This window comes from Pseudopodoces humilis, chromosome 24 (assembly GCF_049639895.1).
Source record: "Pseudopodoces humilis isolate 2021_Gansu_Grassland_sample_001 chromosome 24, ASM4963989v1, whole genome shotgun sequence".
In the NCBI taxonomy this organism is placed as follows: Eukaryota; Metazoa; Chordata; class Aves; order Passeriformes; family Paridae; genus Pseudopodoces; species Pseudopodoces humilis.
The window spans coordinates 862,960-879,922 of record NC_142223.1 but is presented as its reverse complement, the minus strand read 5'-3'; the positions used below and the strand labels follow the sequence as shown (position 1 = coordinate 879,922).

Sequence of the window (16,963 nt, the reverse complement as noted above, 5' to 3'; positions counted from 1 at the left end):
GAGAAGCTGAGGCTGCTCCATCCCTGGAAGTGTCCAAGGCCTGGTGGGGCATGGAGCAGGTTGGGATAGTAGGACGTGTCCCTGTCCATGGCAGGGAATGGGATGGGATTCAAGGTCCCTCTGATCCAACCCATTCCATGATTCCCGATTTTTATAAAATATGGATAAAACCAACCCCAAAACCCAGCTTCCAAGGATTCCTAAATCCAGTCGAGATGGAATTTTTAACCACTGTCTAGCTTCCCTTTTTCCCTTTAAATCCCAGATTCCTCCTGAGGCAAATATCCCAAAGAAAAGATATCCCAGGATATCCCAAAATTCCCATGGGAAGCATCCCCAACACCACCCGAGGGCTTCCTGAGGATTGATGCTGGTGGATCTTCAGGAAAAATCCATTTTTGGGCTGGTTTTCTCCTCAGGATGAGCTCCTGAATCACTTTGACCTTCCGGAGGGGTGGGATCGGCTCTTTCCAGCTCCCAGATTCCAGCGGCTCCGGAAGCGGCAGAGAAATGAGGAACGAGATCCAAACGGATCCCACCGGGCTAAAAACGTCCCAAACATTCCGGCTCCGTGGGATTTTCATCCCCACCACCTCAGCACGAGAAAGGATTTCAGATGGAAAGGGAGAGTTTTTGGCGCTTTGGGAGTGGAAAGGCCACGGGAAATTTGGGAGCTTCCCGGTGCTGCCGTGTTCCATCTCTCCAATTCCAATCTCCGTCCTCTTTCCCTGTCCAGTTTCCTTCCCACAAGGACTCGGGTCCAGCTCTCTCCGTGCCCAATAAATCCCAGGAAAACTCCAGCGTTTTCCACCTTTGCCTCACGCCTCCGGACAAACGAATCCGGGTGGGATTGAGCTGTCGGAATCGGCTCCGTGGCTCGGGCACGGGCTGGAATAAATCCTCCAACATCTTCATCCGGCTTTTTCCAAGCTCCTCGGAGCCGTTCCGGCTCATTGGAGCACAGGATGAGGGAGCCCGTTCCTGGCTCGGCGTCGATTTCGCGCTTGTTCGACATCTCCGGCACAAATCCACAGGGAACGCGGCGTTCCAGGAAAAAGATGGATGTTGGGAGGGAAAACCGTGACGGCTCTGGCTGGAGGGAGCCCAGGCCCTGCTACAAACTCCCGGAACGGCCTTGGAATTGTTGTTTGGATGTTCAGGGGACCCCCTCATCCTGAAAATCCGGGGATTTCCTGGATACTCAGAGATGTAATTCCAAGGTGGGTCCAACTGGCTGGAATTTCCAGCTCTTTTTCAGCAGTCAGGGATGCTGGAAAAGTGAGGGTTTTGGGATGGAAGCGGGAAAAACAGGGTTGGAGGGAAGCGACTCTCACCGGAAAATCAGGATCGGTTGGATTTGGGATGTACGTCCCTGGGATAGCTGGAGCAAAACCAGGGATGCTGGAAAAGTCAGGATTTCGGGATGGAAGCAGGAAAAACAGGGCTGGAGGGAAGCGACTCTCACCGGAAAATCAGGATCGGTTGGATTTGGGAAGTATTTCCCTGGGATGGGTGGGAATTATCTTCTGTTTGGGACAAAATTCCAACACCCCCAACAGTGAACCCCCCCGGAAGAGAACCCCCCTCCATGAAAACACACAAAGAAGCATCCAAGACCCTTCCAAGACTTGGGAAACCCCTCCCAATCCCAAAACTCCTTAAATCAACTCTGTCAAGGCGCAGCCGGTGTGGAAAAGATGGATTTTCCAAGCCCATGCCGCTTATCAGCGGGAATGTGGTGGCTGCATTGATATTCCCGGTGATTTATTGGATTTGATCCCCCTGCCCACACAGCCTGGGAGCGCAGGGCCGTAAATCACGCGTGGAATATTTATCTCCGGACGGGAATGATGTTTAGGAGCTTTTACCGAAGTGCTGGGAAGTTTTATTTATAACTTTTCCCCCCCCTTTTCCACTTCCAACGTTTCCATGGAATCCCTCGGCCTCCCGGCGGTGCTGGAGGGGGGAATATTTTATCCCCATGTCTTCATCCCACTGATATTCCCATAAAATAAAATGTTGGAAAATCCGCTGGAGCTCCCGCGGCTGCTAGGATTTTGGGAAGAGCTTGGGAAGATTTTGGGAAGCGGTTGGGTTGGGATTTTGGGAAGAGCTCAGGATGGGTCAATGGGTTGGGATTTTGGGAAGAGCTCAGGATGGGTCAATGGGTTGGGATTTTGGGAAGAGCTTGGAAGGAGTTGTGGGGTTGGAATTTCGGGAAGAGCTTGGGATGGGTCAATGGGTTGGGATTTTGGGAAGAGCTCAGGATGGGTTGCTGGGTAAGGATTTTGGGAAGAGCTTGGAAGGAGTTGTTGGGTTGGAATTTTGGGAAGAGCTCCTGGTGGGTTCTTGGATCAGGATTTTGGGAACAGCCGGATGTTTGTCATCATTTCTCCTGTCCCTTTAACCCCTTTTCCTCATTATCAAAGGATTTTCCCACATTTTCCATTTCATTTGGATAATTTTCAGCGCTTTCAGAATCCAAAACGATTCCTCATCCCGGGAAAGGTGGGAAGGTGAATCCAGCAGAGCCAAATTCCCTCAAAAACCTGGCACCATCCCTAATTTCAAGCGATGGCTCCGCTGGCACCTCGTGGCCTCTTCCCAGATGTTGGAGCAGCTGCCGGAGCCAAAACGGAGCTGAAAATTCCGCAGGGTGGGATTGGGTCTGAGACGCCTCGTTTGATAAATGGAGATCGCGCCCCTCATTTGCATCTATGCAAATATGCAAATCAGGGCGGATTCCCCACAGCACCAGCTGCCAATCAACCCCCCCCAAACTAATTAAGGCAGAATCCCCCAAATCGGTCTCTCCCCGATTTTATTCCCATTCCATGGGGTGAAGCCGATGGATTTTGGCCCAAACGAGGCCCGGCAGGTGGGAGGTGCCACCTCTCATCCCGAATTTTCCCTTTTCCCAAAAAACAGAGCCTGTTCCTGCAGGATTTCCTGTTCTCCCGTGGGTTTCCTCCACATCAGCTGGATTTTCCTCAGTTTTCCACCCGGAAGTGTTTCCACCCCAGGATGCGGGGCAGGAATTCCTTCCTGCTGATAAATCCCAGCAGGGAATTCCTTCCTACTTTTTCCAGCAGATCCCAATGAAACCTGAGAACTGTCAAAATATCCCAGTTTTTCCTTTTTTCCCCCCATTTTTTCCAGCTTCCCCCCAGCTGCCCCATGGATCACTCTCCAATCCATTCCCATGGATTTTCGTCTCGCTCCAGCAAATCCCAAACTCACCCAACAGGGAATTTTCCTACAATCCCAATTTTGCCAAGCAGGAGCCACCACCGACCACCAAATTCAATGGAATGGCTCCGGAACGGCTCAACATTCCCTAAAATCCGTCCAGCAGAGCACGGTGCCTCCTCAACACCTGGATTAACCTGGATTAACGCTCCAAGCCGGAATGTCCAGGTGTCCCAGGGCTAAAAATTTCCCCCCCTGCTCCACTTTTCCCTGATTTTTAATCAAGCAGCTCCACGGAAAACACAGCGGGATCTGTTCTCCATGTGCAGATGCGGAATTAATCCCGAATTAAGCGCGGCAGGAGAAGGAGAGGCCGTATCCCAATCCCAAACCCACAAAGATTGTAAATGGGATTTTTTCCAGCAAATTCCCGGCCCTCCTTTTCCAGCGGCTCAGCTCTGCATCCTGACAAGGAAGAGATTCCGGCCAGCTGGCTGCTCCTGGAGTTTCCCAGGAAGCTGCACCCTCTGGATGCTGCCCCTGGGAACTGGGATTACGGAAAACCTCGCCTGGGATAAAGGATTTTTTTCCCCACCCAGCGGCCCTGCACAAAATCCATCCCAGGAATGCAATTCCAGAGTAAAAACGGGAATTATTGTACCCAGTGTTCCTTTGTAGAGCCCCAAACCAGAGCTGAGGGGTTGGAAAACCGGGAAAAAATTCCCAAACCCCCGGCAGAGCTCAGCCGGTGGCTTGGGAGGGATTTGCTGGCAGCAGCCGAGGATTTTCCCACTGTTCCAGCTCCATCAGGATGAGGATTATGGCACCAGCAGCCGATTCCGGGAAACCACGGCTCGGGGTGTTAATCCCGGCTGGAGTTAATCCCAGCGGGAATAATTAACGGAGCGGGAAGCAGCCAGGAGCGGCTCCCCTATCCCTGGAAGCGCTCGAGGCCGGGACGGAACAATGACCTATGGAAAATGTCCCTGTCCACAGGGAATAGGAGGAGCTCCAGTGCCCATCCCAACCCAAAGCATTCCATGATTCCAGGTCTTTCCGTGCCTCAGTTTCCCCACTCAGGATGGGGGAAGCGAGGTCTTTTCCAGCTCATCCGAGATCCAGGAAAATCCCATCCTGGAGGAAAAGCAAGGGGTGATTTGAGATCCCTAAAAAATCCCATCCTGGAGTAAGAGGATACTGGAGATCCCAGAAAATCCTGGAAGAACAGGGAGGGGATATTGGGAATCCCAAAAAATCCCAGCCTGGAATAAGAGCAGGGGTTTATTAGAGATCCCAGAAAATCCTGGAAAAACAGCGAGAGGACAATCGGAGATCCCAGAAAATCCTGGAAAAACAGAGAGAGGACAATCGGAGATCCCAGAAAATCCCATCCTGGAATACCAGCAGGGGGTTATCAGAGGTGCTGCTGCTCCCAAAAATAACCCCAAGAAGGAATTTTCCCACCCAAAACTCCCTAAAACTCTTCATTTCCCAGCTTTAGCGGGAGAGCCACAGGCTTGGGATGGGAAAAAAGAGGGAAAACCATTAATTCCATTAAGGAATGTCAGAGGGATTTGGTTTGGAATCCAGTGGGGTCGCCAGCAATTCCGAGCAGGTTTTCCCAAGCCCAGGTGGCCCTGGAGAAGGGGTGACCCTGACCCGGATGATGAATTCCCTGATTTATTTCTCCGCTTGCGGGAAATCCAATTATCCCGGATTTTTGATTGGTGACAAATGAGGAGCCATTGATCCCCCCCTCCCTCCTGGCTGCTCCGGGCGATCTCCTCTCCTTCCATCGATTCCTGCACGGAGGAAGCGGGAAGGGATCATCCTTACTGATATTTTGGGATTTTTTTTCCTTCTGAACTCCTTCTCCAGAGGCACAGCCTCAGGCAGAGGAAGAGGGAAAATAAACCCAGAATTCCACACAGGAATCCCAGGAGCTCCAAAATCCACTTGGTTTTTGGAATTCCGAGTGTGATGAGTGGTTTTTTCCCAAAAAAAAAAATTACCTGGGGCACCTGGATCATTCCCAGAGCCCCTGCTAGAAAACCCTTGGTGTTCCCGAGAGAATGTTCCGGAGGTTTCTAGGGAGGAAGGGAAGGACACAGCCAGAATTCCCACCAGGATTCCCAGCTCTGGGATTTGGCCCTGGCCTGGAGTTTCTTCTTCCAAGCACAGGGACAAGGGGCGGCTGCATCCCAAACTCTTCCTCATCCCTCCGGACATCCCTGATCCCATCCCTCGGGATCTCCCTGCTCCAGCCTCATCCAACTCCACTTTTCCCGTCCTCTCCAGCCCCATTCCCTGGACAGAGCAGGATTGTGATTCCCGCTCCGTCTCCTCCGGATTCACACTCCGCGATCGATAATCCCTCCCGGTAATTCCACATCCCTAATGGGATTAACGGATATCTCCCTCTTCCAGCCCCGATTCCCGGTGCTGATTCCTGACACTTCCCCACTCCCACGGAGAGGATGTGCCGGGCTCTTCCCTTAATCCCGATCCATCTCCATGGGGCTCTTCCCTTAATTCCAATCCATCTCCGTGGGGCTCTTCCCTAAATCCCGATCCATCTCCGTGGGGCTCTTCCCTTAATCCCGATCCATCTCTGCTCCCTTGGGAAATCTGCTATTTAACCCCATTCCCTCTCCCAGAACTTCCAGAGCTGTCCCATTATCCGTGTTTGGCTTTTCCCGCTGATCCCGAACTCTGATGGAGCAAGATCCCGGTCCCGATCCCTGCTCTAGCTCTGCTCATGGAATGTTGGCCTTTTTTTGGGATCTTTTCCCTCAAATACAAAATTCCGGGGCTTCTCCCACCCCTGGCTTGATCACCCTGAGGTGGAGCAAAGCTGGAAAATCAGGAGATTTTTCCATAGCTCCACGTGGTGCCCCTGACTCCACTTTCCCAAATCCATCCCTATTCCCGCATCCATCCCTATTCCTGCTGCACAACTCCCATCCCAAATCCTGCCGGGACACCGAGCATCCCCAGACAAACCCAAAGCTCCCATTTTTCATCCCAAATTCCCCTCCTCTTCCAGCCTGACCTCCCAGCCAACCCAAGGAGTGGGATTGGGAATAACAGCAGCAGCCAGACCTTGGGAAAGAGGGAAAAATGCCCAGTGGAGCCTCGGATCCGCCGGGTGTGCCGGGAAGCAGCGGCTCCGCGTTAATAAAACATAACCAAGCATGGGATCATCCAATATTCCCTTAATTCAGCGCTCCTGGGAGGCCGGGAATGCGGGAGCTTTTCCCGCTCACTGGGGCGGAGAGGAGGGCTGGAAAAGCCTTCCCTTCCCATTCCCATCCCCATCCCCATCCCCATTCCCATTCCCATTCCCACCCCATCCCCATCCCCATCCCCATTCCCATTCCCATCCCCATCCCCATCCCCATTCCCATCCCCATCCCCATTCCCATTCCCATCCCCATCCCCATTCCCATTCCCATCCCCATTCCCATTCCCATTCCCATTCCCATCCCCATCCCCATTCCCATTCCCTCCCCCTGAGATAAAATCACTCCAATCAAATCCTTTCAGTCCAAAATCTCTGGGATTTTTTACTCCCGTTTTTTTTTTTTCCTCCTGGCGGGAAGCGTGGAGCAGATCCAGAGCGTGATCCCTGCAAACCAGGAGCATCCCGAGCATCCCGAGCATCCCGTTGTCCCAATCTTCTCTCCCCCACCACGGAACCTCCCAGATTTCCCTGCCCTTAAATAAAAACCACCCCGCAGATTCCAAGGAATGGGAAGGATTAATTTGGGAAGCGCTTCCCAGGACTCCTCTCGCCTCCCACACCCCGCGCCAATCACGGCGGAAATTTGGGAGGAATCCCGACGATCCCCACTCCTCACAAAGCGCTTCCCTACGGGAAAAAAGCCGGAATAACATGAGGAGATGCAAAAGGAACTTCACAAGGGTCACCAGGAGCCGGCGTTTATGGAAAACCTCTCATTATCCGATTCCAAAGGGAAGGACTCTGAGCGGAGCCGGAGCGCTGGAGGCTTTTCCAGGCAGGATGGGCTCTCTGGGACCTCTCTGGGTGGGAATTGCATCCTTTGGATCTTTTCTGGAGCAGGATCTGCCCATTGGCTGGTGCTTTTCCAGCAGCAGATCCAGCCTCGTATCCCGCGTGGAAAATCCCATTCCACAGCGGATCCTGCGCTTCCATCCCACATGGAAAATCCCGCTCCTCAGTGGATCCAGCCTGTTATCCCACACGGAAAATCCCGCTCCCCGGCAGCTCCCTGGGAATATTTTGGGCTCCTTGGCCTTTCCCAGCCTCTTCCACCCCTCTCCGAGTCACGGGGTCTTCGCACAACCCAACATTCCCGGGTTTATCTTCCAGAGGAAAGCCAGGAATGCAGCCAAATTCCACCCCCAGATCCTCGGGATGCTCCGGGAGCTGCTGAGGGTGGGAGGGCAGAGCCCGGGCACGTGGATCCCGTGTTCCCACATGGATCCCGTGTTCCCATGTGGATCCCGTGTTCCCACACTCCATCCACAGGGAACTGGGGATGCCTCGAAAAGAGGAGGAAAATTCTCCACGGAGCAGCGGGGGGATCCCAAATCCTGGTCCAGGAATCCAGGCTTGGAATCTTCCAAAGCCCTGGAGCCGAAGCTTTGGAATGCTCTCTCCAGACGGGCAAAGCTGGGCTGGGAATTTCGATCCCACCAAAATCCCTTCCCAGGCAATTCCCACCCAATCCATGGAGTTTTTCCAAAGGAAAGAGGCAGCCACGGAGAACTCGGGATGAAGAAGGAGAACATCTCCACAAGAAGCTCACAGGGAGCTCATTTGCATCCCCCTTATCCCAAAATCCGGATTATCCCAAAGATTTTGCTGGAATTTGCTGAGCTGGATGCTTTGTGCCACTCTCCTGCTGTCCCAGTCCCGCCAGGAAGAGCTGGAGATTCCAAAATCCATGCCAGGACATCCCACGGTAACAATCACCGGCCAAAAATATCCCTTTCTGTCACTTCCCACTTTTCCAGATCCCAGCTCCAGGAGCAAATCCTGCTTTGGGACCGGCCTGGCATGAGCGGCCTCCAAAGCAACGTTCTGCCCATAAATCCATGGAATTCATCCCAAAAAAAAGCGTTTCCACGGATGGGAGACCACCCAGAGGCAGATCCCTCATCTCCCTTCATCCCACCCATCCCTCTGATCCCAAACTCCCGCCACGGAGCCTCTCCCTGGATCCAGCCCTTCCCCGGGGCTGCAGATCCTTGGGAAAAGAGGTGGAAAAGCAGGAGATGCATCCCAAAAGGAGGTTCCCAGCTCCTGCTTTTCCTGTCCTGACCGGATGGGAAGCGGCTCCAGGATTTATCTCTGGGCACAGGGAGGTGGAGAGGGGCTTTTAATCCCTTATTCCCGGAAAATATCCACCAAGGAATTACAGGAATGGGAAATCATTCCAGAGGTTTGGGCGGGAGACAAACAAATCCCCGCCTCTCCTGCTCCAGGTGGGATTTTCCATACGGAGAAGAGCTCCCGGCGCCGGAGGAGCCAAAATGTGTGGCCTGGAGGCCGGGAAGGAGCCACATTCCCACCTCCACTCCCTCCAGCGGGAATTGCGGGCTTTCCTGGCGCTTCCCCGACCTCCTTGGAGCCGAATCCAAGCTGGGAGTTGGGAACGAGGCACATTCCCTGATCCAAAGGCTTTGGAGAGCCCCCCCAAGTCCCTAATTTGATAAAACCAACAATTCCAAAGAGGGAACAACAGCCGCGGGTTGTTATCCCTGCCTTTGGAATCCGCCCGCCCTTGGCATTCCCGCCGGATCCGGGCCCCGACGCAGTGAAAACAAGCCGGTGATTGACGGGTTATTTTGGGAAAAAATAAAGGAGAGGGGAAAAGTGGGAAGCAGAGAATGGGATGAGTTTGGAACGAGCCCGGCAGCGCCGCCGCCAGCAAACAAAAGGGCACAGAGAGCAGCTGGATCGGGAAGGATTCCAGCCCCATCCCACAGCTGGGATCCGCCGGCAGGAGCCGCCCCCCAGAATCAAGGATTTGGGAGCTCCGGCCCTCGTTGTGGTTCTGTGCGGGGTCGGAGCTCTGAGAGCAGCCGAAGTCGAGGATTTGTCTTGGGAAATTGGGGAAAATCCCCCAAAATCCCATCAGGGAATTGCGAGGGGCGAGGCTGCTTCATCCTGCTCCAGGCAGGAATTTGTGCCCCTTCCCAGCTGTCTGTGTAGAGCTCCTGGCTCCATTCCCGGTTCCATTCCCGGCTCCATTCCCAGCTCCATTCCCGGTTCCATTCCCGGCTCCATTCCCGGCTCCATTCCCAGTTCCCCAGCTCCATTCCCGGCTCCATTCCCAGTTCCCCAGCTCCATTCCCGGCTCCATTCCCAGCTCCATTCCCGGTTCCATTCCCGGTTCCATTCCCGGCTCCATTCCCAGCTCCATTCCTGGTTCCATTCCCGGTTCCATTCCCGGCTCCATTCCCAGCTCCATTCCCGGTTCCATTCCCGGCTCCATCCCCAGCTCCATCCCCAGCTCCATTCCTGGTTCCATTCCCAGCTCCATCCCCAGCTCCATTCCCAGTTCCCCAGCTCCATTCCCGGCTCCATTCCCGGCTCCATTCCCAGCTCCATTCCCAGTTCCCCAGCTCCATTCCCAGTTCCCCAGCTCCATTCCCGGCTCCATTCCCAGTTCCCCAGCTCCATTCCCTGCTCCATTCCCGGCTCCATTCCCGGCTCCATTCCCTGCTCCATTCCCGGCTCCATTCCCAGCTCCATTCCCAGTTCCCCAGCTCCATTCCCAGCTCCATTCCCAGTTCCCCAGCTCCATTCCTGCTCCATTCCCAGGTCCCCAGTTCGATTCCCGGCTCCATTCCCGGCTCCATTCCCTGCTCCATTCCCTGCTCCATTCCCTGCTCCATTCCCGGCTCCATTCCCAGCTCCATTCCCGGCTCCATTCCCTGCTCCATTCCCTGCTCCATTCCCTGCTCCATTCCCGGCTCCATTCCCAGCTCCATTCCCGGCTCCATTCCCTGCTCCATTCCCTGCTCCATTCCCTGCTCCATTCCCGGCTCCATTCCCGGCTCCATTCCCAGTTCCCCTGCTCCATTCCCAGCTCCATTCCCGGCTCCATTCCCTGCTCCATTCCCAGCTCCATTCCCAGCTCCATTCCCGGCTCCATTCCCTGCTCCATTCCCTGCTCCATTCCCTGCTCCATTCCCGGCTCCATTCCCTGCTCCATTCCCTGCTCCATTCCCAGTTCCCCAGCTCCATTCCCAGCTCCATTCCCTGTTCCATTCCCTGCTCCATTCCCAGCTCCATTCCCGGCTCCATTCCCTGCTCCATTCCCAGCTCCATTCCCGGCTCCATTCCCTGCTCCATTCCCGGCTCCATTCCCGGCTCCATTCCCTGCTCCATTCCCAGCTCCCTGCCGAGCTTTTCCCTCGGTGCCTCAGGAAGATCCTTGGCTCTGCCTCAGCTGAATTCCCGGAATTCCCGGATTCTCTAAAACCCTGCTCTTATCCCAAGAGCATTTCCAGGAACACGAGTTGAGAGCCAGTCAAGCATTCCCAAACCAAGGAATTCCCAGCTGGAAAGAGCATTTTTGTGGGAAAAAAGCCATCACGGGAAACGTCTCCATGGGAAGGGGCGGCTGGTGGGATCATCCGGATGCTCCAGGACCACCCATGGATTTGGGATTCAAGGTCCAGGCAAGGCCTGGAAGTGTTTGGAGGCTCCTGAGAAGCCTCCAGGCTTCCAGACCTGGAAAAGTCCCGGTGTGGGTTTTTTTCATGGGATTTCCATGGGAATCTCCTGAGATTTAACAGGAACAGGAGCGGGGCAATCCCTGGGATGGATCCAGGCTGGGATGAGCACATGGAGCAGCCCTGGGAGAGGGAGCTGGGGCAGAGCTGGACATGGAAACCTCCCTGGGCTGATCCCAGAGCAGGAAAAGCGGGAATTCTGCTCCCCAGAGAGAGCCCAGAGAAGGCTCCAGGATGATCCAAGAAAAGCTGGGAATGTCCAGCCTGGAGAAAAGAGAAGCTTTGAGTTGACCCAATTTTGGTCTTCCAGGACCCAAAGGAACCCATGGAAAAGACGGGGAAAAAATCTCTTCAGAAGGGCCTGGAGGGACAGGACAAAGGGAATGGCTCCGAAATTCCAGAGGGGAAATGGAAATGGGGGATTGGGAAGGAATTCCCGGCTGGGAGGGAGGTGAGGGCCTGGCACGGCTTTCCCAGAGAAGCTGGAGCAGCCTCTGGATCCCTGGGAATGTCCAAGGCCAGGCTGAGATAGTGGGATCTATCCCTGCCCATGGAATTCCAACAGAAAGCATCCCGAGATTCCAAGGCTGAGCCCGTGGATGGAGCCGGGAATATCCCAAGCACCTGGATCAGAATTCCTTACCCCAGGCCAAAGGGCACCGACATTCCCAAACCAAACCCTACAACATTCCCGGGATTCGGTTTTGGGCGATGCCGATAAATCCCAAGGGAATTTGGGGGGGCAGAGGGGGACAAACACCCCCAAACTGAGCTTGGGGGACTTCGGAATTGCTCCGGGAGCGGCCACAGGAATTTTTCCACCGAGAAATAAAGCCGGGAATGTCTCCCCATCCCGAAGACGCTGATTATCCTGGGAAGGCGCGAGGAGAGGGAAGATCCTGGCTGGAATCGCGGCTTTTTCCCGAGCTCTGGATTGGACGCGGCGGCTCCTGAACGCCGCCGGTGGGAAGAGGGAAATTGGGCTAATTGGGAAAGGGTAATTAGCGCAGCAAGGGGGATTCTCCGAAGGGGCTGGATTTACCCGGAGAGGCTCCGTGGGAACGCGGGATCCGTGGAGATGGGAGGGAAAACTTCCAGAAAGGAGCCGAAGGCAGGATTTGATGGGAAAAGCGTTAATAGGGAAGGACGGTGGGAATGTGGGATGGAATTTTGGCAGGTGGATTAAAGCAGGATTTCATCCCTGCTCCTCCTTTTCCCTCGTTCCCCCAGGACACAATTCCCACCAAATTCCTCCTTCCATTAAAAAGAACCACAAGCAGGAGTCTCCCACCACCCTTGGAAAAGCCCCACGCTGGGTTTTTCCCTCCAAAAACGAGGAAAAATCGGCTTTTCCAGGCTGGAAAACGAGCTGGTAAAAATCCCGGCCAGAACAACCTCGGTGGGGGTGAAAGGAGAGGGGAGGGAATTCCAGCTAAAATCCCAACCTGCGTTTTCCAGGAATATCCCCAAGGACAGCAAAACCCAGGAGCCTCAAACACTTGAATTTTCCCTGGTTTTTTCCCTCTGGATGGGGGGCGGGAAGCAGAAGCCAAAGCAAATCCCACCGGGATAAAAACCCGCTGGAAATCTCCGGGAACGCGGCACTTCCATCCCTCCCACGGCCCTCGGGAGCCCTCGGTGGGGCCGCATTTGAAGGAGCCAGCCCTCATCCCAGAATCCGTGGATCCATGGCGGGGGGGAAAGGGGGATTTTTCCAGCTTTTCCAGTCCCTTTTCCAGACGCTCCTCTCCTTTTCCATGGTCCAGCGCTGCCTCCTCCGCGTGGCCTCGTTTTTCCCTCCTGACGCCTCCTTAACCCACTTAGCCCCGGCCGGGTTTTTTTTTTTTGGCCGAAGGAAGAGGTTGAGCAGGGGACAAAGAGGGAAAAAAAAAAGCTGGAAAACACCTCGGGAATGATCCCGGCTCCTCTCGGGGTCACAGAGGGATTTTCCTGACCCGCTGGGGGATGCGGAGCGAGGCTGGAAACCCTTTCCCCCCACCCCGAAAATAAAAGCTTCTCACGGATGGTTTGTGGGGTGGGGAGCGATTCCAGCGGATTCCCGGGAATCCTCCGGGATGAGGAGCTGGATGAGGGGGATGATAAAATCAGGCAAAATTCCTTAAAGAAAATAAAGGGGAGGGGGTTTTGTGGACACAGAAATGTAGGGATGACCAGCGGGAATTGGGGATGCGCCCACCTGGATCTTCCCGGGCTCTGGATCCCTTGGATTCCTCTCCAGCCGGGATGGGGAGGGCACGGCTCCAGCCAAGGATGCCGTCAGCCAGGAAAAAGCCATCTGCCCTCGGAAATTCGGGAATGGCGAGCGCTCTGTCCCCCGCAACTGGGGAGCGAGGCGGGGCCCCCCGAAATTCGGGAGCAGCTCGGCCCCCGAGCGAAGGGAGGAGCCCCCGAGCCGGGGTTCGGCCGGGATTTGTGGCTGGATGATGGAAAAACAGAGCCCGGGATGGGATTTTTGGGACAGCTTGGGGCGGGGGGGGGAGGGAAGGATGACAGAATTCCAGGCTGGATGGGGTTGGAATCCCAAAAAACCCACAAGCTTCCATAGGGAAAGGGAGATGCTGAAGGCGGCGGATCCTCGGGATGCGGCGAAGTTCCAGCGGGGTTCGGGGAGCTCGCGGGCACCCAAACCCAAACAATCCCAACAATTCCCCACGCCTGATCCATCACTTCCCAACCCCCCGACCCCTCCACGAACCAACTTCGATCCCGTTTTTTCCCCCCTGGCGAGCAGAGAATTATATTTTTAATTTCTTTCCCCCGCCCCCCCCCACCGCAAGGAAAAATCAACAGCGCGAGAGCAACCGCCCGATCTGCGGCGAGGAAAAAGCAGGAGAGAGGCAGGAAAAATGATCCCTGCGCCAGTGACAGACAGCTGGAGCTCCGGGAAAGCCGGGGGGATGCGGCGTTCCTTGGAAATTGTCAATCCGTGACCTTAAAACGGCGGCGGAGGAGAGCGGGGAGGGGAGGGGAGGCAGCCGGGGGTGGCTTTGGCACAAGTTCACCCCTTTCCCAGGTTTTATTCCCGATGGATGGCGGGATGCTCGGGAAAGGGGGGCTCGGAGCGGCAGCCGCAGCTCGGCTGGAGCCGATGGAAAAGAGGGATTCAGGGAATTCTTTCCCGAGCCAAATCCAGGCTGGGCTCGGGGGATGGAGGGGGAAGAATCGGCTCCTTTGTGTGGAGCTGGCCCCGCGCAGCCCCGCAGAGCGAGGCTCCCCCTCCCCGCGCCCTGCAGCGCCCGCCGGCGCCTCCCGGAGAGCAAAAAGTCCATTAAAAATATTAAAAAAAATAAAAATAGAAATAAAAATATATAAAAATAAATTTTAAAAAAATGGGAGATGCGGAGCAGGCTCGGCTCGAGCCTCCATCTCCCGGCGCCTGGAAAAGCTCCCGGTTTCCCGGGGGTTCGGGAAGGAGCGGCCACCTGAGACCCCCCGAGCGGGAATTGGGAGGGGGGGTAAAAAAAAGGAGGGAATTCGCCTGGAATGGACGTGGAATGAAATTCCACGCGCGGCCCTGCGGCTGTGGGATGCGAGGAGGGGAAAGTTTCCTTCCCCGGGCGCTTTCCCCTCCCCGGAGCCCCGGGTTTGGGGCTGGGCTGGGGAGCGGAGTCGCGGGGTTTGGGGAGCTGGGGAGCCGCGGTCCCCCAGGACAGCGGGAATTTGGGGTTTGGGGATCCCCCAGGGGCAGGAGAGGCTGCGAGCCCCCCAAAAACGGAGCTCGTGGGGGACCCCAAAGCGCAGCCCCCCCTCCACGGCTGGAGCAGCGCTGGGATGCGCAGCCGGAGCTTGGGAGCAGTGGGAAAAGGGGACACGGGGGGGCCCCCATGGATGCGACCCCCAGGGCCTCTCGCACCCCATTAACGGCACCCCATTAGCACATCCCACCCCACCTCCCGGTTATGGGGTGCCCCATCAGCACATCCCACCCCAGCTCCCGGTTACGGGGTGCCCCATTAACAGATCCCAATCCAGTACCGGATTATGGGGTGCCCCATTAACACATCCCACACTAGTAACGGGTTATGGGGTGCCCCATTAACAGATCCCAATCCAGTAACGGGTTATGGGGTGCCCCATTAACAGATCCCAATCCAGTACCGGGTTATGGGGTGCCCCATTAACGGATCCCACCCCAGTAACGGGTTATGAGGTGCCCCATTAACAGATCCCACCCCCGTACCGGGCTATGGGGTGCCCCATTTACACCTCCACACCCCGTCCCCCATTACCAAACCCCAATTCCCCAATTCCAAACCCGTTCTCCTCTCCACCCCCATAACCCCAAACCTCAGGGCGGGGGCGCCGACACCGCCCCTCGCCCCGGGGGTCCCTCGGGTTCAGCCCACCCCCCGGGGGTCCCCGAGGCTCAGCTCTCCCCCCGGGGGTCCCCGCGGTGTCACTCACCCAGCGCCAGGTGCCGCAGGTGCCAGAGCAGGAGCCAGAGGGGCAGGGGGCTCATGGTGCGCGCGGTGCCCGCGGGGGCGGCTCAGCGGGGCGGGGGGCGGGATGGCATCGCGCCGGGCACGGCCGGGGGGCTCGGCCCGGTTCGGGAGGGGAGGGGGGCTCGGCCCGGTTCGGTCCGGGTGAGGAGGGAGGGAAAGGGGATTGGCCTGGTTCGGTCTGGGTGAGGAGGGGAGGGGGATCGGTCCGGTCTGGGAGGGGCTCGGCTCGGTCCGAGAGGGGCTCGGTCCTGTCCTGGAGGGGCTCGGCTCGGTCAGGTCGGTCCGGGAGGGGTTCCACCCGGTCCGGTCGGGGCTCGGCCCGGTCCGGTCGGGGTTCCACCCGGTCCGGTCCGGGCTCGGCCCGGCTCGGCGCTGCCCCCCCGGTGCAGCAGCTCCGCCGCCGCCGCCGCCGCTGCCGCCCTTAAGCCGATTTGGAGCAGCCGGAGCCGAGCGGGGCTGGAGCCGCCCCCGGCTCCCCCCGGGCTGAGCCCGCCCCGGACCGGCCCCCGGGAGGGGCTGAGAGGGAGGGGAGGGACCGGAGAGGGAGAGGGAGGGGAGGATTGGGGGGATGGAGCGGGGGGGGGTTCACGGAGGGATGCGGGGGGATGGATCCAGGGGGGAGTGCGGGGATGGAACCAGGGGGGAATGCGGGGATGGAACCAGGGGAGAATACGGGGATGGATCCAAGGGAAAACGCGGGGATGGATCCAGGGGATGCAGGGATGGATTTGGGGGATGCGGGGGATGGATCCGGCGGGAACGCGGGGATGGACCCAGCGGGGAATGTGGGATGGATTTGGGAGGGGGATGCAGGGATGCATCCACGGGGGGATGCGGGGATGGATTTAGGAAGGAATGTGGGGATGGATCCAGCAGGGAATGTGGGATGGATTTGGGAGGGGGATGCAGGGATGGATCCAGGGGGGATACGGGAGATGGATCGGGGAGGGATCGGGGGAGTCGTGCCGGGATGCGGGGTGAATTCACAGAGGGATCGGGTGCGCGGATCCAGGGGAGGACGCAAGGATGGATGTGGGGGGATGCAGGGATGGATTTGGGGGGGATGCTGGGATGGATTTGGGGGGACGCAAGGATGGATTTGGGGGGATGCAGGGATGGATTTGGGGGGGGATGCAGGGATGGATTTGGGGGGATGCAGGCAGGGATTTGGGGGGGACGCAGGCAGGGATTTGGGGGGGGATGCAGGGATGGATTTGGGGGGGGATGCTGGGATGGATTTGGGGGGGATGCAGGCAGGGATTTGGGGGGGATGCAGGCAGGGATTTGGGGGGGACGCAGGCAGGGATTTGAGGGGATGCAGGCAGGGATTTGGGGGGGATGCAGGGATGGATTTGGGGGGGACGCAGGCAGGGATTTGAGGGGATGCAGGCAGGGATTTGAGGGGATGCAGGCAGGGATTTGGGGGGGATGCAGGGATGGATTTGGGGGGGATGCAGGCAGGGATTTGGGATACAGGGGCTGGAATACTGCCAGGGATGTGGGATGCAGGATAAGGCTGGGATACAGGAGGGGTTGGAATGCAGGGTTGGGATGCAGGCAGGGATGTGGGATGCAGGATC

At 56.9% G+C, this 16,963-nt stretch overlaps 1 protein-coding gene across 1 annotated transcript in view; it reads right to left on the bottom strand.

Annotated features, from left to right (window-relative positions):
* Positions 1–15,795, bottom strand: part of IGSF21 (immunoglobin superfamily member 21) — a 34,755-nt gene extending 18,960 nt beyond the window's left edge. The window contains exon 1 of the mRNA XM_005528247.3: positions 15,346–15,795. Within this exon, the coding sequence (XP_005528304.2) occupies positions 15,346–15,400 (55 nt within the window). The 5' untranslated portion in view covers positions 15,401–15,795. The remainder of the gene's footprint in view (positions 1–15,345) is intronic.
* Between the last annotated feature and the right edge of the window lie 1,168 nt (positions 15,796–16,963).